Consider the following 27,379-nt stretch of genomic DNA (forward strand, 5'->3'; position numbering starts at 1 on the left):
AAGTTTAGCAGAATAGTGTTTAGGAGAATTACTAATTGCGTAATTTCGTTTCCAGACGATGTCATTTTCGTTGAATTCGAAATGTTGGTGATGTTTATTATACGATGAAGAATTGGTTTGGTGCGCTCTCCAAAGACGGGCTTGTACTTCGGAGAAGACAGGCTGGAGAAGACCAAGATTATCAGCGTATTCGTCTCTGGGCGCGAATATAATATCATCTGTGAGATCAGATTTATCGTATGCTGATCCACATGTGACTAATTCGCGACCAAATACAAGGAAAGAAGGAGTATAATTTGTTGTTTCATTTACGGAAGTATTAATAGCAAATTGTATCTTATGTAGGTTGATATCCCAATTCCTGTGGTCATCCTGTATGAATGAGGATATTGCTGTGGTAACAACTTTATTATATCTCTCCACGGGATTTGGTTGGGCGCATTTAATTGCGCAATAGTGTATTTTTGGGATCTGATAGGAGTGGAATAAATCCGTTGTCTCTTGACTAACGAATTGAGGACCATGGTCAAGAATTATGGTCTGTGGGATTCCGTACACTAGGAAAACTAGGTTTTCTAGAATATGAACGATTACTGATGACGTAGCACGTTTAATCGCAAAGAGGAGGCAGTATTTTGAAAAACAGCAAGTAACGACAAAGTGTTTTAGTGTAGTAGGCAAGGGGCCGATCAAATCTATTTAAATGCATTGAAAGGGTCGAGAGCATTGCTTAGGTTTACCCATTAGGCCAAGTTTTAGTTGGGTTTGGTGTTTGCAAGCTAAGCAAGTCTCGCATTTGGCAATAAAATTTGAAATATCTTTGTACATTCCTGGCCAAAAATATTTCAATTTAACTTTATTGTATGTTTTAAATGTTCCGAAATGAGCGCAAGTTGGGGTGGAATGATTTTCTGTGATAATGGGTATTCTGTACTCTAGTGGGATAACTTCTTTCCAATTATACTCAGATTGGAGTAACGAAGGGGTTTTTGAGTATCGGTATAATTTATTATTATGTATTATGTAATCTGGAGTGGTGTTGGGGTTAGAACTGCATTTAGCGTAGATATTATTATACCAGTCGTCATTGGTATTAGAACTATTGTAGTTAATAACGTCTACTGAAGGTAAGCGTGATAAAGCGTCAGGGATTAGATGATCTTTACCACGTTTATGTTTAATTTCGAAGTTAAATGTAGATAGACGAATACTCCAGCGGGCTAGACGTCCGGTTGGATTATCTAGATGGAGAAACCATTGTAATGCGGAATGGTCTGTGTAGATTGTGAACTTTAAGCCGTTGTCAAGATAGCAACGCCAATGTTCTAGGGCTAGTAAGACACTTAAGAGTTCTCTTTCTGTAATTGAGTAATTTCTTTGGGGACCAGTTAGGGATTTGCTCATATAAGCAATGGGTTTCTCAACGCCATCAAATTCTTGGGTCAGCATGGCACCGATGCCGAAGCTGGATGCATCACAGTGGACTGCGAAGGGTTTTGAGAAGTCTGGGCAAGCAAGAACAGGGGTAGAGACTAGAGCTTCTTTAATGGATTTAAAGGCATTGTCTTCTAGTGATGTCCATTTAAATGGTGGTGCTTTTTTGGAAGTGGAGGTAAGTTTAGTTAGTGGTGCAACCTTTGTGCTGAAATCGGGGATAAAGCGTCTATACCAACTTGCTGTACCTAGGAACTTTTTAACTTCTCGAGGAGTTGTGGGAGGTGGGATGTTAAGTATTGCCTTAACCTTGTCAGGATCTGTTTGAAAGCCGTGTTCATTAACTATGTAACCAAGATATTTAAGTTCTTTTTTGAAAAATGAACACTTGGGGAAGTTTATAGTAATGTTGGCTTGTACTAGCCTTTGGTAAACTTTATTAAGTAAAGTGATGTGTTCATCGAAAGTATTACTTATGATGATAATATCATCTAAGTAGGTAAATACTGAGTTATCAAGGTTTTCAGAAGGGAATAACGCATCCATAAAGCGTTGTTGGGTAGCAGGGGCATTAGTCAATCCAAAAGGCATTACGCGAAACATGTACATGCCTTTTGAGGGTACATGGAAACTAGTTTTAGGTCTATCAGAAGGGCGTAGGGGTATTTCCCAAAATGCTTTTGCTATGTCTATCGATGATAGATATTTAGCATTTTTTAGATTATCTAGAATGTCAGAAATGAGTGGGAGTTTGTAGGCATCTTTGCGCGTAATCGAATTTAGTTTACGGCTGTCGATGCAAAAACGCCACGTTCCATCTTTTTTAGGAGTTATTATGACAGGGTTTAGCCATGGGCTTTCACAGGGTTCGATAACATTAAGCTTTAGCATTTCATCAACTTCTTTGCATAAAGCTTTTTGTTTCTCTGGAGAAAGCCTATAGCATCGCTGTTTGATTGGTGGATGGTCACCGGTATCTATGTGATGTTCAATGAGGTGGGTTCGTCCTAAGGGTTTGGTTTCTGTTGAAATATTTTTAAATTTTTCAATAATAGTATCTGAAATTAACTGTTGAGTTTCAGAAAGGTTGTCATAATTAGTGATGTGTTGGTCGCAGGTGGAAATAACTAGGGTATCTATATGTTTATCAGAATATGACGTTATGTCAGGTAATATGTGGGGAGCTATATTGAATTTTCTCCAAAAATTTGTGCCTAGAATCAAGGGTTGCTTTACAGTAGGGATAACATGAGCGGTAATAATAGCCACAATATTTTTGTACGAAATTGGTAGTTGAATTGTACCAATAGAGTATATAGGGTAGCCGTCGGCTACAGAGCCTACGACTTTATGGTCGTAATTTATGGTAAAATTGTGGGATAAGAGAATTTTATGGGAATTATTTCCGAAAATAGCTGCCACTGTCTAAGAGGCCACATAAAGTTAAATTATTTGTCTGGATGTTGACATAAGGTCGTTCATCGTATGGATCTTGAGTGAAAAGTGCTGATGTAGTATTGTATGATGACATAAATAATTTAATGGTATCTAACCATTGGTTCCATTCTGTAGCAGTAGTTTTATTTAAGTTACTTTTCTCCTTTATGCGTTTTTTGGAAATTTATGGCAAACTGTACATTTTGCAAAAGTGACATTTTGTTTGCCACAGCGGAAGCATACTATATTTTTACTTGTACAAATATCTAAAGAATGATCGTTTGTTCTGCAACGCGGACAGGAGTAACGTAACGTAGAAGGTGGTGCTGTTACAGTATGGACCGGTTTATTAAATGGGAATGGTGGTATGTATGGTTGGGAAGGGGGGGTATGGTTAGAATCTTGTTGAATGTTGGTATAGTTGCTAGAGCTATAAGTAGAGGTAGTATTACAGCTTTCGTACCATTTGCACGATTGGAATAATGTGTCTATAGACGTAACATCTGTAGGAACTAATCTGGAACTGTAATAAGGGCTCATGTTTCTACGGAGGATATCTATTTTTTGTTTTTCAGAAAGGGGTTCATGTAATTTGGAAAAGAGGGCTTCCATGGCTGAAAAATACATTATTATTCGTTCATGTTGTTTTTGTTTACGGGAATGTATATTTTGTAGTAAGTTGTGGTCATGGTCATGCAATTCGAAATCTTTTAAGAAGTGGGTTTTAAATGATTTCCAATCTGTAAGGGTTGTTTTCTTTGACCTATACCAATCTAAAGGAGTGCCTGATAAAAAATCGTATATATATTTGTGTAAGCGTTTGTCGTCAATGTTACGCGCAATTGCAAACTCTTCGATGTTTCGAATAAAATCATAAGGGCAACTATCGCCTTTATAGTTGAATTTTTTAAAATCGCTTGGTTTTGCTTCAGAGAGGTTGGTTAATTTTCGAGCAAGTAGGTCTAAATTTGTGGAATCATCTATCAAAGAGGTTGCTGACGCGTAAGTTGACGTTGTTGTTGACGGTTGTGACATGTTAAATTTTGTTTGACATTTTGACAAAAATTCGCATATTTTCGAATAGTTGTCAATAATTTCTGGAGATAATTCAGTGGTAATATGGAGGCGTTCTATTCTGTTATATAAATGAAATAAGAAAACCGCTATTCTATCGTGCTTCGCTTGGTTGGTGGTCGCAAGCTGTAGCTGAGAAGAAACTATTGTGAGGCATCTGCTAATTTCGGTGATATCCTGTTCAAGATCATATGGGCTGGAGAGATTCGAACACGGGTCCGCGAATAAATTTGGAGTGAGGAGCTGTCTTAAATCATCAGCCTGCGCGGTGGCTGGGAACTGAATGTTCCTGAGTTTGAGCTCATAGATGAGTTCAGGTTTATTTAATAGTGCTGGATTCATTGTTTATTAAAGTGGATACCTATCACGAAGAGAATAATTGATGTTATCAATATAAATAAAATATGTAGTTATTAAATTTTATTTTTTATTGAATCGAAAGGAGAAGTTTATTGTGATATTAGGCTTAGTTGTGTATATTTATTTAATCGGGTGAAGGATAAGCTATCGGATTATCTCCAACAGTACTGCCGTAAGTCAGGATTGGTTCGCACTTCAGTGACTCCAAGGAGTTTTAAAAACACTTAGGATTGAAACCAATTTGTGAGATTTCAGTGGAAATATTGGATTGTGTAATTGTATGTGATAGATGTTTTGTGTAATCACTATGTTAAGAGTTTTGTTACGTGGCGCGACAAAAAGCGTAGGACGCTGGCATAATAGGGATTAGAAAATAGATATAGATAAATTGGTATAAGATGATGAATGATGGTAGATGTATATGTAATTGGTTATTTAAGGGGGGAATTTTGGTTAAACGGTTGAGGATTAGATAAAAGGTTGGTTGTAAAATAGAAAATTAAATAAAATGATGTTAGGCCGAGAGATATTGTGAAAATTTGAGTTGGGTCGACTATAACCTTTTAGAATTTTGAAAAGATCTTAAAGCTAGCAATTACAAACAATATAAAAAAAAAATTGTTAGAAAAAGGAAAAATGTAGGACTGGAACAGCTGGTTGCGGTTGTTGGGTAGGAGCAGGTGCTGGCACGGAGGTACTGGAACGGGCTGCTCAGCGTCGTAGGGCGGGTGGGTGTCTTGTCAGGTCCGGGTTTGAGCACGTTGATGGCGCCAGTGTGAGGGGGCAGGTAGAGGAGCCTCACGGGGATGATGGGAATGAAAAGGCAGGATCCAGAGCGATGAGGGGTATTTATTATTTAAATAAAAAGGCACCTGTAACAATACAGGTTACGTGTTAACAGATAGGTATGTATAAAAATACTTTCGTAATTCAGAAGGTTAGAAATCAAATAACTTACAATATGTGCCTTGGTGATGATGTAGATATATATCTGGAAGGTGTGCAGGGCCACAAAACGAGCACTATACTGAACTGCACGCACTTATGAATTATTACGTTTACTAATAAAAATCACACTTAAACGGTCGTGTTTAGAAACTTGGGAAGTACAGTCCGTTAGATAAAATGATGTTTATCGATCAAAGTATGTGATCGAACTGAAAATAAAAATCATTGAATGGAATTTGGAATAGGATTTGAATTTCAAAAAGGGAATTTAGAATTTGTATGGTGCCAGAAATAGTATGAAGGTCGATAGTGTAACGCTCCGTTACACGCACCGTTACAGTAATAAGCACTTTACGTGCTTATGTCGAAAATTTAAGAGCCAGCAGTTGTGGTCATTTCTCCATACAAACGTACTCGACTGTTTCCTCCGTGGGTTTTGATGCTAGAACAATGATTTTATCAACATGAATATTGTCAATATCTGTGTCGGACCGTTTTGCTTTTTTTTATATTTTTGTTTTTTAAGGCGCTAGAACCCTTCAAAAATGGCCAAAATGCCCTCATTGACTATGCCGCAATGATAGGCGTAGTATTCAAAACTGATATCAACTAGCCAAAATAGCAAAACGGTCCGACACAGATAATTTCATAATCATTTAGATTTCCAAATTTGGTTACGATTGGTAAGTTTTGGAGGAGGAAACAGTCGAGTACGAAACCTCGATTTTTGAGATTTTTACGTTGGGTTTTTCGCCTTGTCCTTATCGCACTAGTGGAGCCACTTCCGTTAGCGAGACGGGTATACATATTTACCTAAAATATTTAAAACTCGGCTCCTGTTTCGTCTTAAAGGGCCATATGTACTGTAAAACGTACGATAATGGGTAGATCGTAACTCATGTCGATTTAAAACTCCCTTCTGTTGTTTTAATTTATCATTTATCGCCACTCGTTGCGAATTACCTACCTTCGCACTTGTATGGTAATGTGCTAATTCTGATAGATTTCTATTGAGCATTATTTTCAAATATGAAGAACGACATCACGTGAATTTAAGACCTTAACTCATAAAAGCGATTACTAACATGTTTAACTCTTTTTAGGGTTCCGTAGCCAAATGGCAAAAAACGGAACCCTTATGGATTCGTCATGTGTCTGTCTGTCTGTCCGTCCGTATGTCACAGCCACTTTTTTCCGGAGCAGTAAGAACTATACTGTTGAAACTTGGTAAGTAGATGTAATTATTCTGTGAACCGCATTAAGATTTTCACACAACAACAGAAAAAAAAAACAATAAATTTTGGGGGTTCCCCATACTTAGAACTGACTCAAAAATTTTTCCCCATACCCCATACTTAGAATTGACTCAAAGCGACGAAATCGCGGAGTGTGCCACGTCTGCTATGGATCCTAGGCGACGACATACATACTTATATACACAGCGATTTGTTCTATATTTGTTTTTTTTTAACATTAGAAAAAACTTGAAAGAAGGTAAGCGATCTTGATGTCTTTTAATTGAAAATCGCTTTTTAAAATATCAGTAACTATTACTTATGAAAGCAGATTAATATAAATGATCGTATTAGGTTTATAATTGTTACATATTTGCCGTAACTTATTTTTAAAATGTGTTTTTCAATTAAAAGACACATCAAGATTGTTTGCCTTATTTATAATGCTAAAAAAACGAACTATAGACCTATGTCTATTTCTATAGATTTGTTCGAAGATAGGGGTTCGAACAACCGCTGGGGTAAACGTGTTCTTGAGTGGAGACCGCGACTCGGCAAACGTAGTGTAGGACGCCCTCCGGCCAGGTGGGATGACGATCTGCGAAAGACTGCAGGCAGATGCTGGATGCGGCAAGCTGAAGACGGCGCTCTTTAGGGGAGGGCTATGTCCAATAGTGGACTAATATAGCCTGATGATGGTGATGATGAGGGGTTCGAAAGATAGGGATAACACAATGTCTGTAATTTAACTGTATATTTTTCATGTTCAAATACAATTTTATCGGCAGTGAATATAGTTGTTAAATACATTCATTGATAGTCAGAAGCAAAGCGGCATTAGTACCTTTTTATAATGTTCAATATTCATATTTAACAAGAATAAAAAAAATTGCCTAGTTAAAAAAAACAAGTTTTTTTTACAAGTTGGCCAGGTTAATATTGACAAGTTTGTTCAGACAATAAATACAGTAAAAAATTGCACTAACAACAACGAGAACACAGTTCAGTCTTTCAGGGGAAAGGCGTAATAACAGCTTCGTCTTTTTTTGTACACGAGTTTCGCCACTCATGCATCCTTAAATTAGCCAATTGAGTAAACGCCTTATTGCACATCTTACAGGAGTACGGTTTTTCCCCTGTGTGTATACGCCTATGTGCCTTCAAAGTACTCAAATCTGCGAACCGCTTCTGACATGTTTCGCAACCGTAAGGCCTCTCACCGGTGTGTATTCGTTTATGCACTTTTAAAGCGCTTGATTGTGAGAAACCTTTTTTACATACATCACAAGAGTATGGCTTCTCCCCTGTATGTATTCTTATATGCATTTTTAAAATGCTCTGTTCCTTGAACTGTCTCTGGCATGTCTCACATGAGTACGGCTTCTCACCGGTGTGTATCCGCATATGTGTTTTTAATTGAGTGGAGCGCGTAAAACTCTTCTTGCATATTTCGCAGGAATAAGGCTTCTCTCCAGTGTGGCTTCGTTGATGCGTCCTCAAATGGCCGAATTGCGTGAACGTTTTTTTACACAACTTGCATGAGTACGGTCTTACACCTGTATGGACCCGTTTATGTATTTCATAGCATCCTAAAACTGCGAATTGTTTATCACAGTATTCACAGGAGTATGGCTTCAAACCTGTGTGAATTCTTTCATGCATCTTTAACGAATATGGTCGCGTGAACTTTTTGTCGCATACTACACAAGGGTACAGCGGTTCTTTGAATTCTTTTCGTTTCTTTGGCTTTTTAAATTTAGTCAGCAAATGCATTTTGATATGTCGCTTGAGATGACATTTCTGCCTATATGATCTGCCGCATGTGTCGCAGTCGTATGTGTTTGTGTTACTATGTTGGTGTTTGTCAGTGTCATTGGGGTTAGTTTCGGGTGCGCTGGAGGTTTTGGCGGGCTTTCGAACTGTTATTATGTAGCGCGAGATGTCGCAACGGTCTAGCCTTACGAAGCAGTCACGCGGCACGAACTTTTGCAGAGAGAGGCTTGGTTGTTCTGAAAAAAAAAAACATGGTAGTTTATATATTAACTTTTCATATGTGTGGTGTGTGGTGATCAAACACCGTGGGTTCAAGAGTCTGATGTATAGAGCAGAAAAAAAATCTCATAGAAATTTTTCAGAAAAATTACTGAAAATCGGTCAGGACCCTTATACTTAGATAAGGCCCACTTGCACCATTCCACAATCCGGGGTTAACCGGTTAAACCTGGAGTTACCATGGTTAGCAGTACAATTTGACAATATGTTAACGGTTTAACCGCTTAATCCCGGGTGAGTGAAATGGTGCAAGTGGCCCTAAGGGGCTGTCCATAAATTACGTCATCGATTTTTCACGATTTTGGACCCCCCCTCCCCTAAAATCATCCAAAAATTATGCTTCGAATGACCCCGTTTCCTCCTTCGTCGTGCTACCGTCATCCGATGTCCAGACCCCCCCCCCCCTAATTTGAAATGACGTAATTTATGAATAGCCCCTAAGTGGTTAAAAATACATAGCATACACAGACAAGTGGTTAAAAAATACAATGAATGAATACGTATATACGCATTTTTACGTATCAAAGTTTGTTTTCTTTGGGGACCCAAATCGACAGCGCATCGGATGAAGGCGCGTCTCTATGTCGGCAGGCGATCCGACGATCGACCACATTATATCACAAACAATAATTATTCGGGACGAAGTATAGCCAAATAAAAAAATGATCTGTTGCGATAATCACTACATTTACTGTTCCATAGAAACTGTTTATAGTAGACGCAAACCAAACTGACGACCGGAGCCATATCACTATCTCTCTTACCCTAGCTACGACCACGCGAGTGTGAATGAGAAGTTTTACGACCCCAGTCGTCAGTTTGGTTTGCGTCTACTATAGTGCCGTATAATTTAATTAAAGTATGACACTTTATATTATCCATGTATGCGGCCGCGCGAGCCAACTGAAATATATACACACCCGTCCCCAACTGCGCGCGAACATTCCTTTGCCGCGCGTCGAAACACCGACAGTGAATGGTTGTATGCGCGGCGCGGGGCTCGCGCGCCCATGATCAAGTTGGCGCGCGCGGCAGCCCGGTATCTATTGCGCGCGGCTGCCGCGCGACACAATGTCCGATAGCTTGCCGCGCAATATGGAGACGGGCCGTAACACTTGTAGTGATACATAGCACGAACTCACTCTGTCCACTACGTCCCGCGTCACTATGTCCCGCGAGTGCCTAATGCCTTAATACAAGTGAGTCAAAACCGTAAAATTATTCAATGAGTATGTCTCACAACAGTTTAAATTCGATAATAACTCACCATTCTCCTCAACTGGGTTATCCACTGCCATCTCCACACTTGGTCTATTCTCTTCGTCTTCATCATCATCATCATCGACAAGGTCAATAATTTCAGGATCATCAGCAAGATCTATAATTTCAGCCTTTTCCTCCGGCTCCTTACTTGGCAACGTTTCAATTAAATTGCCTTCATCCCCTTGTTTGTTCGGAACGATTTCAACACCATGCTTATTATCTGTACTTGGCACCATTTCAAGATCTTCCTGTTCTGTTCTTGGCACGATTTCAACATCTTCCTGTTCCTGTTCTGTACTTGGCATGATTTCGATAACATCATCTTTGTCATCCTGTGTTGTGCTTGACATGATTCCAACATCATGCACCATGTTAGGCACGATTTCGACATCATGCTTGTCCTCTTGTTCCATGCTTTGCATGATAACATCAACATCGTTGTCTATGCTTGGCAGGATTTCAACTTCATGATCCGTGCTTGGCAGGATTTCAACATCATGCTTGTCCTCATCTTGTTCCATACTTTGCATTATTACAGCAACATCGTGGTCTATGCTTGGCAGGACTTCAACATTATGCTCCGTACTTGGCAGGATTTGAACATTATGCTCCGTACTTGGTATGGTCTCAACATCGTCTTTGTCTTCCTGTTCCGTTGGCATGATTTCAACATCATTCTTGTCCTCATCTCGTTCCAAGCTTTGCATAATTATAGCAACATCATGCTCGATGCCTGGCAAGACTTCAACAACGTTGCCTTTGTCTTCTGTCTCTGTGTTTTGCATATTCTCTACAATATCAATCTTCTCTTCTTCAATTTCTATACTTGTCCTAGTTTCATTCACATAATCCTTGTCTTCCGTGCTTGACACGTTGTCAACATCATATTTGTCTTCTTCCTCCATGTGTATATGTATCATAACATGTTCTATCAAATCCATCTTCAACTCAAACTTTTTCTTACATATATCACAACTATATGGGTTTTCTTTTTCTTCCCTGTTCATTTCTGGGGGTTTTTCTTGAGGATCTTCAAGAATATCATCTTCATAAATGAGTTTTTCTTCATCATCAGACTGTTTTTCATCTTCTATTTGATTTTCTATGCTAACTTCAACGGTGTATTCAATGACATTGGCTTCAGGGACACTATTTACTTCTTTTTCTAAGTTAACTTCTTTGCCAGTTGTTGGAGTCTCCCCATGGTCGGTTTCCTGACATTCATTGCTAGTGGAAGGTGCTTCAGGGTTAGGAATTGGTTCAGGACTGACGGGGCTGTCTCTAAGTTCAAGTTGTTTTTTGCTGGCTCGCTCTGGACTTTGTTGTTCAGCGGGTGGTACAGGAGGTTGTTGTTCAGGGGGATGTAGTACGGGAGTTGGTTGTTGTGAGGGGGCTGGTTGTTGTGAGGGGGCTGGTTGTTGTGAGGGGGCTGGATGTTGTGAGGGGGCTGGTTGTTGCGAGGGGGCTGGTAGTTGCGAGGGGGCTGGTTGTTGCGAGGGGGCTGGTTGTTGCGAGGGGGCTGGTTGTTGCGAGGGTGCTGGTTGTTGTGAGGGCGCTGGTTGTTGTGAGAGGGCTGGTTGTTGTGAGGGCGCTGGTTGTTGTGAGGGGGCTGGTTGTTGTGAAGGAACTGGTTGTTGTGAGGGGGCTGGTTGCTGTTCAGCTGGTTGTTGTTCAGCCGGTTGCTGTCCGGCTGCAACTGCCCGCGCCTCTTCTATTGCAGCTGAAACAAAATGTGAAGTTAACTACAGTCATATATAACTAGTCATAGCCGCACCAAGTAAAAGAAAGAGTTTCTGTCGTGTCGTACAGTCAGCAGCAGAAGTCGCTATACACTCCAGGTGCTCAAAGCGAGGTAAACGTTTAAACTGTCAAAAAGTTGTTGACTGTCATGGTAGTATTTACTTGTGAGCGCTCAACGTGTCACAAATATGTTAACAGTCGCTATTCATTAATTTCTACACTTACAACAAGTCATTGATACCTTAGCTGTCAAAAAACCAATGGTATCTAAGCGGTCAACGTGTCAAATATATCTGAACAATATGGAAAAATAGACTTTAAAGCATACAAGTATGGTCGAATATTGAATAAAAGATAGCCACGCTAATTTCAGGTTTGCGTTTTGACAATCATCGAAAGCAGTACAGTCTTGTCATCACATACATCTATCTCACGTTTTGCCCTTCAACCATTTGACAGGAGCCTCTCGGTCAACTTACTGCAAATTATTTCTTTTAACAGAATCGTCAAGACGAATGACACATAGCAAAAGCTAACTGAAGCCGAATTTAGAGCCAATTGTCAAGGCACGTCGTGGTCTCAGTAACAGGCGTTTGCTTTTCAAAGCAGAGACCGCGGGTTCAAATCTCAGTCGTACGCACCTAGAGATTATACAGCTTTTTGTTTTTTTTTTGGGTTTCATTTCTATTATTAATTTGTGTCTTCTGGTTTTATGTTAATTTCGCATAAGTTTATATAATTTTTGAAGATAATGTCACATGTAGCGTAGGTATGTACGACTTTCTATCAGGACGTTGTAGGTTTGAACCCGCAGTGGGCGTTACTTAGATTACTCCTGTGCGGAATGCCATTTGATATTTACTACTCAAAAATCACGTTTGTTGTATGGGAGCCCCACTTAAATCTTTATTTTATTCTGTTTTTAGTATTTCTTGTTACTTATTATAGCGGCAACAGAAATACTTAATTTGTGAGAATTTCAACTGTCTAACTATCACGGTTCCTGAGATACAGCCTGGTGACAGACGGACGGACGGACGGATGGATGGACAGACGGACGGACAGCAGAGTCTTAGTAATAGGGTCCCGTTTTACCCTTTGGGTACGGAACCCTAAAAATGCTGGTCTCTTCGAAAACTGACTAAATTAAATTAAAGGATATGAAAACAATGCCTTTTTATTAATTTCAGACATCATGTTTCATAGTAACATTTATTGCTTAAGACCTACACAATCGATATCTAAATAGAAATAGTCTTAGTTTTATTTTTCAAAACGTTCGGGGTTCGATTCCCGAGCTGAGTACACATTTTTTTAAATGTATGAATGCAGTTTTTCGTGTTACTAAAATCGATGACATGATTCCTAAGAAGAGATCGGTGTATATCTTATAGTATCAGATTTTCCCATACTGGCCGATCTAAATGGGCCACCCTGTATAGTATATTTTAGTACAATAAGTGGGCTAAATAAATATATTAACATAGGTATACATATAATATGATCAACGGTTTGGAAGAACAGCCGCATATGACAATTAAAATAAAAAAACCGATCATTCTAGTAGAACCTACTTATTTATTGAATAAGTTTGACACTTAACGATAAAATACTTCTTTAAGAAAGGAGGTGTCAATTCGTAGTGCTACAGTATTTATTTTAAAGTTAAACAGATAAAATGTTGATGCTTAGTTACCATTGAAATAACAACTGCTTAGCAACTGGTGGCACCCGGGCTGCTGACGTACGTGATTGGCAGTGCGTGTAGGTATTAATGACAGCAGCTTGAATTTGATTGCTTAGTTACCACTGACTTTTTAACCGTTATTGTCATTGTGATTAAATAAGGGTGTATGTGTTAAAGAAAAACTCAGAAGTTAAGGTATTTGTGACGAACTGAAAGCCTACGTGAAAATGACATCTTAGATGTCCTTATTTTTGTGACGATTGAAGTGTATATGTTTTCTTGGACACCTTGCCCGCTCAGGTATATCTGCTGCTGACTGTACGAGGGAGTTAAAAGGCTGGCCCAGCAAAAAGAAGAGTGGCGATTACTCCACCGACAAGAGCATAGCTCTTAAATACTGATGATGATGAGCCGCACCAAGGTGCATGACGTGGGTTTCGTCATTACCAAACTAAAATGGAACTGGGCAGGACATGTTGCTAGGCAGTGATGGCAGGTGGACTAAAATGTTAACAGAATGGTGGCCGCTTTCAAATAAAAGAAGCGCCTGGCGTCCGTTAGCTCGTTGGGTGGACGACATCCGGAAGATTGCGGGTCACTTCTGGATGAGATTAGCTCAGGACCGGGACAAGCGGCGTACTAGAAGAGAGGCCTATGGTCAGCAGTGGGCGATAAAGGGCTGATATGATGATGGTGATATATAACTAGACACTGCTAAGAAGAATGGTGTACGCTTTATTCGTCCAGGTGTATGTTTTTTTTGTTGTAACTTGGATTTAAATATGTCGGATGCATTCATATAAAATATAAAAGATAGAATGTTAAATCAATATTTGTAGACAAAGTGATAATTATATACTATACTAGTATTTAGCTTCATGTTGTTGTTAATATGTTGTATTGATTGTCATCAGAAAACTTTGTCCCACAAGTGGATAAAATGAAACTTTCTCATCAATTTTTGATCAACCTAGATAGCCTTTACCAGTTGGTGTGGTAAAAAAAATAATTTTACAGTACATACATATATGGTCCTACTTTCCCGCACCAGTGCTGGCAAGGGCTCTTACCGTGCGTATGTCGAAAGTTTAAAGGGCCATATGTACTGTAAAACGTTGTACGATACACGTGCGAATAAGTAATTCCTCTTTTCCGCACTTGTATACCGGGTGTGGCCTGTAACACGAGCAAATAATTAAAACATGGATTGTACTCCTCAAACGGTGACACTTTTGTTCAACAACTTTTAAAAATTATGAAGTATTTAGGCTCCCTATTTTTCATACAAAATAAATATTATCTTCAATCGACGCCATCGCCATGCCATATCATATGTGATTGACGTTGCTTGTCATGCCTTAAACATAACCAAATTCGCAATACATTGCGTCTTAGAAAAATCAAGCCACAATTTGCTGAACAAATGTTGGTCAGTATGAGGAGTACAGCCTACAGTTACATTTTTGCTCGTATTACAGGCCACACACGGTATAACTATTTCACCATATTGCAGTGGATTACTTGAAGAAATGTATACATATTTATGAACTTGATTGTACAATCGCTGGTGTGTCACAGACCCTTGACAGCAACTCGTAAATGAATTGGTTGTTTTGATTTGGAGAGAAATGGGAACATTATTTAAATGTACAGCGAATAAAAAAATATAAATTAATTTTCGGTTACTGATGAATAGTGATGAAGTTAAAATGACGTCACAATGTTTGTGACTCCCCCCTCCCCCATGTCACAACATGTCACATTTTCTTGACCCCCTCCCACCCCCTAAACGTGTGACGTAATTAATGGATGACCCCTTTCCACACAGAACGAGCCGCCTCGCGAGGAAATTGTCGCGAGAAGCGGATCAGTCTGTGTAGACGTCCCGGGCCAAGTAAACACTCGACTCGCGGCCGCACTGCCTCGGCGAGGCACGTTCCTCGCGATCCGAGCTGCTTCGCGCGACAACGTGCTCGCGAGGCGGCTCATTCTGTGTGCATTCGCTTATTTGTGTGCACACACAAACAAAATAGCCTCTATCCCTAAATACAGCAGTTGGTTAAACACAGCTTGAACAAGAGTTTGACCCATCTTTGTATACAGGCTAGAGATGCAACGGATAGTTGTTTGGCCGGATATCCGGTATCCGGCCGCCGAATATTCGGCCAGCAGAACTTAGTTTTTCAGGTGCGCGTTCTGCAGGTTTGACCTATTTCCTAGTGAACGTTCGCGCCGACATATTTCTGGGTCCGAACTAAGTGCGCGTGCAAGTCAGTGGGATGATTAAATTGTTTTAAAATAATAAACAAGTACGATTATGATCAATACTGTTTCTTAAATCCAATTAGTTTACTCCGAAATCAAGCAATGTTACTATCCGGTATCCGGCCAGATATTAATGCATCCTCTAATACAGGCCCTTTCCATACCTGAAATGGCGAAAAAAGTAAAAGTTGCTCAGTATGATCCCAAAACAAAATGATGCAGTTATTTTGTTCCCAACAGTTGCCAGTTAGAGTTAGACCAAGATAACTCTGCAGCGAGTTTGAGGGCACAGACTGAAGACGTATTTATACATCATTATTTCATAGAAATTTAACGTTTAAAATAACACTTGCACAGTATGGGCTAGAGATGCAACGGATAGTTGTTTGGCCGGATACCGGATATTCGGCCTGACCATCAGCCGAATATCCGGTATCCGGCCGCCGGATATTCCGCCAGCGGAACTATACCTACATTTCGGTTTTTCAGGTGCGCATTCTGCAGGTTTGACCTAGTGAATGTTCGCGCGGACTCATTTCTAGGTTCGAAATGAGTGCGCGTACAAGTCAATGGAATTATTAAATTGTTTTAAAATAATAAACAAGTACGATTAGGACCGTGTCTGTTTCTTAAATCCAATTTGTTTACTCCGAAATCAAGCAATGTTACTATCCGGTATCCGGCCGGATAGTCTATCCGGTATCCGGCCGGATAGTAAAATAATGGCCGGATAGGCCGGATAGTAACCGGGTATCCGGTGCATCTCTAGTATGGACTATCAAAATCGTTGCAGAGTTATCTCAGTCTAGCTGTATAAATTAATATTTCTTCTTCTTCGTGGTCGTGACCTCATGTCTGAGGGACGTGACTCCTATGGGTTATTTTTCCTACCACTGCTCTCCAGGCCTCTCGATCTTCGGCCATCTGCACCCTTGCCTGGAGCGAAGTCTGGGTAATATTTTGGACCACATCTGACCATCTACTGGGTGCACGCCCTCTACTCCTTCGTCCGTCGACACTCAATTAATATTTAACTGTAGTCGTAATAACGCAAAAGAACAAGTTGACCCACTCATGTAAATCTCCCATACAAGTTACAACTTACATCACCTTCCCGAATGAAGGTTGAGGGAGGCGATGGCTGTGATACGCCTATAGTTTTTTTTTAGCATTAGAAAGAACTCCGCAGAAGCAAGCGTGCAGTTTTTATCAGGCTCGTTAATTGTTAATAATTATTGAATTATCTAATGTAGCGTGGTCAAACTGGTCAATACGTATAATTTACTTCAAATTGTTACCGCTAAAAGTGCCAGATTTAGACCCATAAGCCAACTTCTGCGAAGTTCTTTCTAATGCTAAAAAAACGGACTATAATACTCGTGAACGGGCGCTGTTTGTCGAGACTGGTTTATTTAAACTAACACGAGCTATTTAGTAACTTTATTTTGAGTATTCGCTCCATGCAAAGCACCCACTTTACTAAACAAATAATAATAATAAATAAATATGGCCCTGCCCCGCTGCCGGCGGCACCCTAGGTTAGGTTTTTTATAATGTGTTTATATGTATTTTTTATTGTTTTGTGTTTCTACATATATTTTACTTTACATGCCATACAGCGCGGCAATGCTGCAAGTGTGATGGGGACTTTTGGACCGGGCATAACATAGAACGGGTTTTGGGTTAGGTAATTTTAAGTAATAAAATTAAAAATAATATTTTGAATAAAAAAAAAATATTATGAATTATGAATTAATATTAGTTTTAATTATATAGTATGAAATGTAAGGATATTTGTTAGTTTGTCATTTTATGTGTAAATTTTGTGTCTTCTTTTGTATGATGTACCTATTGTCCTTTTTGTAAAATAAATAAATAAAAATTTTACTTTTATATTCATATTATAAAAATACCTAACTTAAGACGAAATAAATAAATAAATAAAACAAATATATAAATATTATAGGACATTCTTACACAGATTGACCAAGTCCCACAGTAAGCTCAAGAAGGCTTGTGTTGTGCGTACTTAGACAACGATATATTTAATATATAAATACTTAAATACATAGATAACAACCATGACTCAGGAACAAATATCTGTGTCATCACACGAATAAATGCCCTTACTGGGATTCGAACCCAGGACCATCAGCTTCACAGGCAGGGTCACTACCCACTAGGCCAGACCGGTCGTCAAAATACTAAAAACAAAATAAAATAAATATATAAGTGGGGCTCCCATACAACAAACATGATTTTTTTGCAGTTATCTGCGGAACCCTTCGTGCGCGAGTCCGACTCGCACTTGGCCGGTTTTCAAAAAAAGATTTGTATTTTTAACTTACCACTAATGGCGTAAGCTACGACGGGCCGCACCAGCCGCACTGGACCCAACTCGAGGTCATCTTTGACCTCATCATCAGCATTTGGGTCATCCTGCGGTGTTGCCAGTTCAGTCAGGGCTCCGGTGTCCTCCCATGCCTCCCCGTTTGATGTTGATGTGTCTTCTATCTCAATTGTTTCCTCCTTAACATGAACTGTAACAAGTGTAAGGTACTTTTCACCACACCAGCTCAGGAAGGCGCGCACTTCAAAAACCAAACTGATAGCAAAGTTACATTTTATTCACATGTGAGGTAAAGTAATCAAATGCAAATTTTGAGTTGTTTTCTTATGTTTGCTGGCAGAATAGACTTTTAAATGATGACTTTGGATGTTGATTTGGTGTGTTATTTTAAATTTAATTTTTAGGGTTCCGTACCCAAAGGGTAAAACGGGACCCTATTACTAAGACTTCGCTGTCCGTCCGTCCGTCCGTCCGTCTGTCTGTCACCAGGCTGTATCTCACGAACCGTGATAGCTAGACAGTTGAAATTTTCACAGATGATGTATTTGTGTTGCCGCTATAACAACAAATACTAAAAACCGGGCAAGTGCGAGTCGGACTCGCGCACGAAGGGTTCCGTACCATAATGCAAAAAAAAAAGAAAAGAAAAACGGACACCCATCCAAGTACTGACCACTCCCGACGTTGATTAACTTTGGTGAAAAATCACGTTTGTTGTATGGGAGCCCCATTTAAATCTGTATTTTATTCTGTTTTTAGTATTTGTTGTTATAGCGGCAACAGAAATACATCATATGTGAAAATTTCAACTGTCTAGCTATCACGGTTCGTGAGATACAGCCTGGTGACAGACGGACGGACGGACGGACAGACGGACAGCGAAGTCTTAGTAATAGGGTCCCGTTTTACCCTTTGGGTACGGAACCCTAAAAACAGAATAAAGATTTAAGTGGGGCTCCCATACAGCAAACGTGATTTTTGACCAAAGTTAAGCAACGTCGGGCGTGGTCAGTACTTGGATGGGTGACCGTTTTCTTTTTGCATTTTTTCCCTTTTTTTTTGCTTTATGGTACGGACCCCATCGTGCGCGAGTCCGACTCGCACTTGCCCGGCTTTTTTGCTTCGGGTTGGTGGTGAAAAATTTTGTGTTTCACTCAGGGGCAAATTTTGTTTAACCCTCGTGCTTTGAAACCCTCGCAACGCTCAAGATTCCATTTTTCGAACCACTCCCTACGCTCGTCGTTCAATTTTGGAATCTATCGCTTGCTCGGGTAACAATATTAGCATGAGCCGTTAAACAACAACTTTACCCCCTTGTAAAACAAATAACTATTAAATATAGTCAAATACCGTATTCTTTTCTTTCAAACTACCTACCTGGCTATTTATTGTGACTAAATTAAGTTTAACTATAAGCAAATATATTTATACTATAGATGCCTATAGTTAGTTAGTTAGCCGTGGTGGCCGAGTGGATATGACGCCTGACTTTCAATCCGGAGGTCGCGGATTCAAATCCTGGCTCGTACCAATGAGTTTTTCGGAAACATCATGAGGAAACCTGCATACATTTGCGAAGAAATTCAAAGGTGTATGTGAAGTCCCCAATCCGCATTGGGCTAGCGTGGGGACTATAGCCCAAACCCTCTCACGCATGAGAGGAGGCCTGTGCCCAGTAGTGGGACGTATATAGACTGAAATGATGATGATGATGCCTATAGTTTGTCAAAGGTCTTTCTCATTTCAATCATAGACAGAGAGAATCATACTATCTTTGTCTTACACTAGTACAAGAACCCAAAAAAAAGGATGAGTACAGTTTTCCTGGTTCTTACTGACTAACAAATTGGTTTTACCAACTGTATATTTGCAGTGATGGAAACGTCTGGAAACTGTCAGTAACAGCAATTGTCACTGAGACACCCATTTGACCAAATAATGTGATCATATATACAATATAATAAAAAACTTGTCTTTTAATCACTACTCATCATCCTCACGATCACAGCAAATTTAAAAAGGTTATCCATCTCGCTACTACGCACAAAAATGCACGACGAAAAAAATCGCTGTGATGTAAGACGGCCATACTCACCACGTTGTGATAAAGTTAATCTCGTAATCTTACCATGTAGCAATCGTTCAGCCTCCTCCATCACCCGAGCTGCCTCCAGCAGCATGCTGATCCGACCACTTCTCGACATCATCATAGCTAAAGCCGTCACCCGCGTTGGCCAAGGAATATTTTAATTTAATTACAATTTAGGTCCACTCTAACAAAACAATACTGATGCACAAAGTTTATAAAAAACAGAAATGGTAAATTTATTAAGTGTTAATATAACCTTCAGGTAAGTAGAATAATGAATGTTGGACGAATTTAACCACGCCACGCCATACTATGGGATGCGGATGGTATGACAGGTGAGGTTGCCACAGATAAGGTAGATTTTAAGTTAGTTAAATCTTTAGTCCGCATTCGCACGAGAGCTTTTCCAACGCGCGTTAAAAAAGCGCTTGAATCTGTCCGCACTCTAAATTCGATTTAAAGGCCGTAACACACTATCGCACCGCACCAAGGTCATTGTGCGACGCACCGATAAGTAAGAGCGAGAAAGAGATATCGCTTTCTCGCTCTTACTTATGGGTGCGTCGCACAATGACCTTGGTGCGGTGCGATAGTCTGTTTTTTTTTTTATAATTCGTCCATCAGGACAGGCTAAAGCTCTAAGCCATACTGCCTTGTCATAAGTAGATTTTTTGTCTTTCCAGTAAGTTCAATCCGGTAAACGTCTTCAGTAAATAGTGTAAATACTATTCATATTAGGTTAATTCCGATAGTAATGTCTTCAGTAGTCTTCATTTTCAAAATATGCCTTGTCATAAGTAGATTTTTTTGTCTTTTCAGTAAGTTCAATCCGGTAAACGTCTTCAGTAGATACTATTCATACAGTGGAAACTGGATAAGTGGAACCTGGGTTAGTGGAAAACCTATTTAAGTGGACCCAAGTTCACGATTCCAGTCCCTTGGCAACGAATTACCTCTATAAGTGGAATTTAGGGGCCTCTATAAGCGGAATCCATTTTTTCGAAAATTTCTTATTTTTACCTCTGTAACTGGCAGCAGGCTTCTCCGAAACCTCTATGAGTGGAATAGCTCGGCGTTATAAAATTTGTTTTTTTAATAAACCGTCACAAGGAGGGTAGTTTGTTTCGTTAACATTATGGATCGTGTTTTAACTACGTATTTTGTATGAGATCACACATCGTTCAGTTTGGTTCTTTTAGCCGTGGTGCGGTGCCATGCTGTAAGATAAGCAATGCCTAAGCGCAAAATCAAGTGTTTATCTCTTCGGGATAAATTAAAAATTATAACAGACTATGAAAGTGGGAAGTCGCGTGAAGATATCAGTGTCCAGTCTAGTGTGCCACAGTCTACGCTTTATAGAATAATTAAAGATTAGGAGAAGATTCAATCTCAGCGTAATTATTTAAGTCTTGACCTTTTATTTGACCATACTATACGTGACCTCTATAAGCGACATTACTAGCATCCACAACCTCTGTTAGCGAGAGCCTCTGTAAGTGAGAAAACGTTTTATTTGAACCTGGTTAAGTGGAAAACTGGATAAATGGAAAACCTGGATAAGCGGAACTAAACAGCCGGTCCTTTGCGATTCCACTTATCCAGTTTCCACTGTATTAGGTCAATTCCGATATTAATGTCTTCAGTAGTCTTCATTTTCATAATACAATTAGACGTTGTACGGTGATAGGCCTTCACGATGCACTGGAGGATAGCTGCAGCAGTACAAAGCGTAATGGCGGCCGAGACCACGAACCGCCGAATGATGTCCAAGAATTGGTTACTTATTCGTATTTCCCGAAGAATTCTTCATTAACTGCACTCGACACACTTGTCTTGCTATTCACTGCATAATATGCTATCTAAATTATACATTAAACAGCAAAATGCAAAAAATAAAAAATAAAGTCTGGGACACGATCCGCCATGTTCCAAGGATCATTCGAAAGTCCGCGATAGTCTGTTACCATTATAACGACCAGGGCCCAGTTTTATAAAGTTACAAGTTCCAGGTTACAAGAGTACAGGCTACAGGCACCTGTAATGCACTGTGGACGGCTACAGGTGTTTTATAAATACACATAAATAATTACAGTTGTAAAGAACCACGGTCAATCTCGATTACATGTGAAATCTACAGGTGTGAAGGACATCACTATTTTAAAAAAAACGTGTGTCATAGATACTCGGTTCTCTACTAAATTATGTGTTTTTGTTTGCTGTAAAATATTAATTACTGGAAAAATGGCCAGAAATGAAGGAAAAATCGAGTGGCTGAGAGCGGTGTTCCATGCCAAGGATATACTTTTTGGGCCGTTTTCAGATTCAGATTAAGTTAGATTTAATGAAATATTTACGTAATAAGTAAATAACATGTAAATAAGTACTCTTTCACATTCTTACATTAAAATGTATCGTTTCGGTAGCGGCTCAAAGATAAATACGGTGTGTATCGAAAATTATGAATAGTACACTTTACCATAATGTGAATGCACTATACTTAAATAAAGAGACGAATGCTAATAAATCAACGACAAATATCGGCAATAATCCCTTTCCATTTCCTAGTAGATAAAATAAAACGAATCGTCAATAAAATCAATATCAAACATATTGTCACTTTATTTCCTATTTACTATATATTTCAGATACATTAACAAAAACTGATAAGGTCAGTGCATGGAAAAGTATGCATGCCCTGGCACAATCGTTGGCGTTGGTGCTTAACAATAAAGAGTAAAGTTTAAAATCTCTCAGAAAACGAGTCTACAAGTAGCTGCTGTTGTGCTGTTACAGGACTCAAGACGTATGTAAGTTTTTGTTACAAGTGTACCAATCTACACTTGTAATTTACAATATTTTTATAAAACGCTTGTTCGATTATGAGTTTAAAACTATAAAACTCCCGTATTTTCGTCTATGGTTGAGCTACAGGCACTTGTACCTGTAACCTGTAAAATTGTAACACAGTACTTTTATAAAACGCAAATTGTAAAAAACGGAGCAAGTGTTGCCAGTAAACGCCTGTAAACTTGTAACTTGTAACTTTATAAAACTGGGCCCAGGGCTGTCGAAAATCTAACAACGCTTGATAAAAAGCGTCATAGCTGTCGTGTGAATTCACACGAAAATGAAAGTGATCAAGACAAAAGCAATAAAATACCGTGGCAGAAAGTTCCAGAATACGGTCAAAAGAGATACCGCTCACCAGAGCAAGCCAAAACAACACACAAAATCCAGAAAAGAAATGAAGCAAGACAGCAAAGGTTCAATATGAACCGTCCAGACTGTGGAAATACAGATTCCCTTGAAATAAGAAACCGTTTCGCACCCTTGCCTACCGATGAACAAGAAAGTAACATCCAAAACCAGGCTGCAGATGCAGAAAAGCCTAAACGATCATCAAAACCTCCACCAATTGTACTATTTGGTATTATGGATGTACAAAAACTCACGGACTGTCTGCATGAAGTAGTCAGCGACAATGAATATACATACAAGATAGTGAACAGCACAAAGCTCATAATATACACACACACAATGGAAATATATCAGAAAATGATGGATCACATTAGAAGTAAAGGATTAATTGGGCATACATTCACAAGAAAAGAAGACAGGTGTATAAAAATAGTAATTAAAAATCTTCACTACACAACACCCACAGAGGAAATAATAAAAGCCATAGAAGAAACCGGGAACAAAGTACGAGGAGAGATTATAAATGTCAAACGTAAGGACAACAAGGAACCATTTAATGTCTTCTTTGTCAACCTGGAACCAAATGAAAAAAACAATGATGCCAAAAAAATCAAATATATTTATCATCAGTGTGTGAAAATAGAAGATCCACATAAAAGTACAACAATCGTGCAGTGTACCCGATGTCAACAATATTGACACACTAAAAACAACTGTCTAAGGCCCTATAGGTGTGTCAAATGTGCGGGGGCCCATGACAGTAAGACATGCACTAAGGACAGAAAGACACCTGCCACATGTGCGCTGTGTGGAGGTAAGCACCCTGGGAGCTACAAAGGCTGCCAAGTATACCGGGAAATAGCAGCCCGAAGAAGGAACAAAACACCCAAAACAAACAAGGCCAGCCAGGATGAGACTAACGCCCAAATAGTGAAACCAGTTGAACCTTCATACAAACCAGTTGAACCCTCATACCAACTAGTCGAACCCTCATACCAACTAGTCGAACCTTCATACGTATCAGTTGAACCTTCATACCAACCTGTTAAAATGAACTTGGTACAGGGAACATCAGACAATACATCATACAGTAATGTGATAAATCAAAACATCAATAGACCTTACAGGGAAATGAGGCAAGAATGCCAACCCACATATCATGAATCTACTTTGAACAAAAATGAAATTAATAGTGACTGGCAATGTACACTTATACAAACTATTAACAAACAAACCAAGCAAATAGAGCTACTAATACAACAAATGGGTACATTAATGTCCCTCATCACCGCCCTTATAAGCCGCAAATGAAACAATTAAGAATTGCAACATGGAACATAAACGGTTTGGCCCCAAGCCAAAACGATCTTAAAATGTTACTACAAACAAACAAAATTGACATTATTTTAATATCAGAAACACACCTAAATGATAAAAAAGACTTTAAACTAGAAAACTATGAAGTATACAACACCAATCATCCTGATGGTACATCACATGGTGGTACTGCAGTGTTAATTAAAAAAAATATAAAGCACTTCACACACAGTCAATTTAAGGAAAATTACCTTCAAGCCACTACAATTACTGTTCAGGATAGATCCGGGGAGTATAATGTAAGCGCTGTATATTGTCCTCCTAAACACAATATCAATGAAGCAATGTTCTACAACTACTTTAAAACACTTGGCTCCAGATATATATGCGGCGGGGACTGGAACAGCAAGCACACACACTGGGGATCAAGATTAGTGACAACCCGCGGCAGAGAACTAAAAAAGTGCATAGACAGACTCAAATTGACCACATTATCATCAGGTGAACCAACATACTGGCCTACAGATTCTAAGAAGTGCCCTGATCTCCTTGACTTTTTCATTGTGAAGGGTTTTTCAAACATATATTTTGAAATGGAGAGCTGCCTCGACTCTTCTTCAGACCACACACCAGTGATAGGGACTTTTAGTTCCACGGCACTTTACAAGGAACAAAACATGGCATTATGCAATCACAAAACTGACTGGACTACATTTACAGACATCCTTAACACAGAGTTAAACCTCAGAATAAGATTAAAATCAGCGGAAGACATAGATGATGCAACATTCTATATTACCAACAAAATTCAAGAAGCTGCATGGTGTTCAACCCCATACAACAAAACATCCAGTAAGGTTAAAAATATTCCTTCGCAAATCCGAGACAAGATACAGGAAAAAAGAAGACTTCGAAGAAAATGGCACCAAAGTAGGCATGTAGAAGATAAAAAAGCACTCAATAGGTCAGCCAGAGAACTAAGAGCATTGATCAAGGAAAACGAAAACTACACACTGCAACAGAAGCTTTCATCTCTAACAGCGACTAAAAGCAATGACTATTCACTATGGAAAATAACAAAACAGTTTAAAAGACCACAAAAACCAATCCCTCCAATAAAAACACAGTCGGGAACGTGGGCCAGAAAAGAAGCAGAAAAAGCAGAAACCTTTGCTTTACACTTAAGTCATATTTTCACACCTAACACTTCTATGTCCCCAGAAACTGATAAATTAGTGGAAGAATGCATAACAAGTGATCAACAGCTGTCATTACCACTAAAACTAGTGACACCAAATGAAGTATATAACACCATCAGACATTTGGGCAATAAAAAGGCACCTGGCTTTGACCTCATCACTGCAGAAATACTGAAACGCATACCAAGGAAACCAGTTGTATTTTTATGCATGCTCTTCAATGCTATCCTTAGACTGCACTATTACCCTAAACTGTGGAAAGTATCACAAATTTGTATGCTGCCAAAGCCTGGGAAACCACCTACAGAACCTACTTCATACAGACCAATAAGTCTCCTCCCAACGATATCCAAGGTATTTGAAAAAATCCTCCTAAGAAGATTAAAACCCATACTAGAAGTAGAAAACATCATCCCTAATCATCAATTTGGCTTCAGGGAACAACACTCTACAGTCGAACAGGTTCACAGAGTTGTAACAAAGATAAGAAACACACTGGAATGCAAGGAATATTGTGCTGCCGTCTTCCTTGATATCCAGCAAGCCTTCGATAAAGTATGGCATGAAGGACTGTTATACAAGTTAAAAACAAGGCTGCCCAACTCATACTACATGGTCCTTAAGTCATACCTACTAGAAAGAAAATTCCAAGTCAAATTTGGCGAAGAGACATCAAAACTGTATGACATTAAAGCATCAGTCCAACAAGGATCTGTCCTCGGCCCAGTATTATATTCAATCTACACTGCTGACCTGCCGGTCTCCGATGAAGTGATCACAGCAACATATGCGGATGACACAGCTTGTCTTGCAAGTGACAAAAAACCTGAAATCGCATCACAAAAACTACAAACACATTTGAAAGATATTGAACACTGGCTCGAGATCTGGAGGCTCAAACCCAGTGTAACAAAATCTGTCCAAATAACCTTCACACTACGCAAGGGAGACTGCCCACCAGTGACTATGCGAGGCGAACCCCTTCCTAGCCAAAGCTGCGTCAAATATCTAGGACTCCACCTCGACAGAAGACTTACCTGGGCCAACCACATCAAAATGAAAAGAAAAGAAGCAGATATCAAATGCAGGAACTTATACTGGCTAATTGGAAGACAATCAACTCTAACACTTAACAACAAACTACTGATATACAAATGTACAATAAAACCGATATGGACTTATGGAATACAGCTATGGGGATCAGCCAGCAACTCAAACTTAGAAATACTTCAAAGATTCCAGAACAAAACCCTAAGAAGGATCACGTGTGCACCATTACTGGTCAGAAATAGTGAAATACACGAATACACAGAAATACCAACAATAAAACAAGAGGTAAACGAATACTGCAAAAAGTACAAGGAAAGACTTCAAAACCACTGCAACGAATTAGCCAGAAACCTGTTAAACGAACAAGACTACACACCGAGGCTAAAAAGATGGCACATCCTAGGGCTAGACCAGAGACAATAAGCCCCCACGTAAACTGGTGATGGTGCTCAGTGGAACACCACCCTAAATAACAACCTAAAAAAAAAAAAAAAAACAAACCATCTGATTATGGCTAGAACAGCCGATTGCAGATTTAAGTTGAGAAAAAAAAAATAGCTGTCGTGTGAATACATATGTGGTTATCCATTTGTATCAAACGCTTTATTAACTTAACGCGCGTCCCCCCCGTCTAAGCTCCCATACGGCCCATACGCACGGGAGCTTTTTCAACGCGCGTTA

General features: G+C 39.3%; 1 protein-coding gene across 1 annotated transcript; it reads right to left on the minus strand.

Moving 5' to 3' along the window:
• Nucleotides 1–7,256: 7,256 nt before the first annotated feature.
• LOC134676363 (cell surface glycoprotein 1-like) lies at nucleotides 7,257–20,224 on the minus strand. Its single transcript, XM_063534721.1, has 4 exons — nucleotides 19,974–20,224; nucleotides 17,844–18,035; nucleotides 9,808–11,523; nucleotides 7,257–8,497 (listed from the first exon to the last, which is right to left on the minus strand). The coding sequence occupies exons 1-4, from the start codon at nucleotides 20,053–20,055 to the stop codon at nucleotides 7,500–7,502; spliced, it is 2,988 nt and encodes a 995-aa protein (XP_063390791.1). The 5' UTR covers nucleotides 20,056–20,224; the 3' UTR covers nucleotides 7,257–7,499.
• Between the last annotated feature and the right edge of the window lie 7,155 nt (nucleotides 20,225–27,379).

This window comes from Cydia fagiglandana, chromosome 24 (assembly GCF_963556715.1).
Source record: "Cydia fagiglandana chromosome 24, ilCydFagi1.1, whole genome shotgun sequence".
Classification (NCBI taxonomy): domain Eukaryota; kingdom Metazoa; phylum Arthropoda; class Insecta; order Lepidoptera; family Tortricidae; genus Cydia; species Cydia fagiglandana.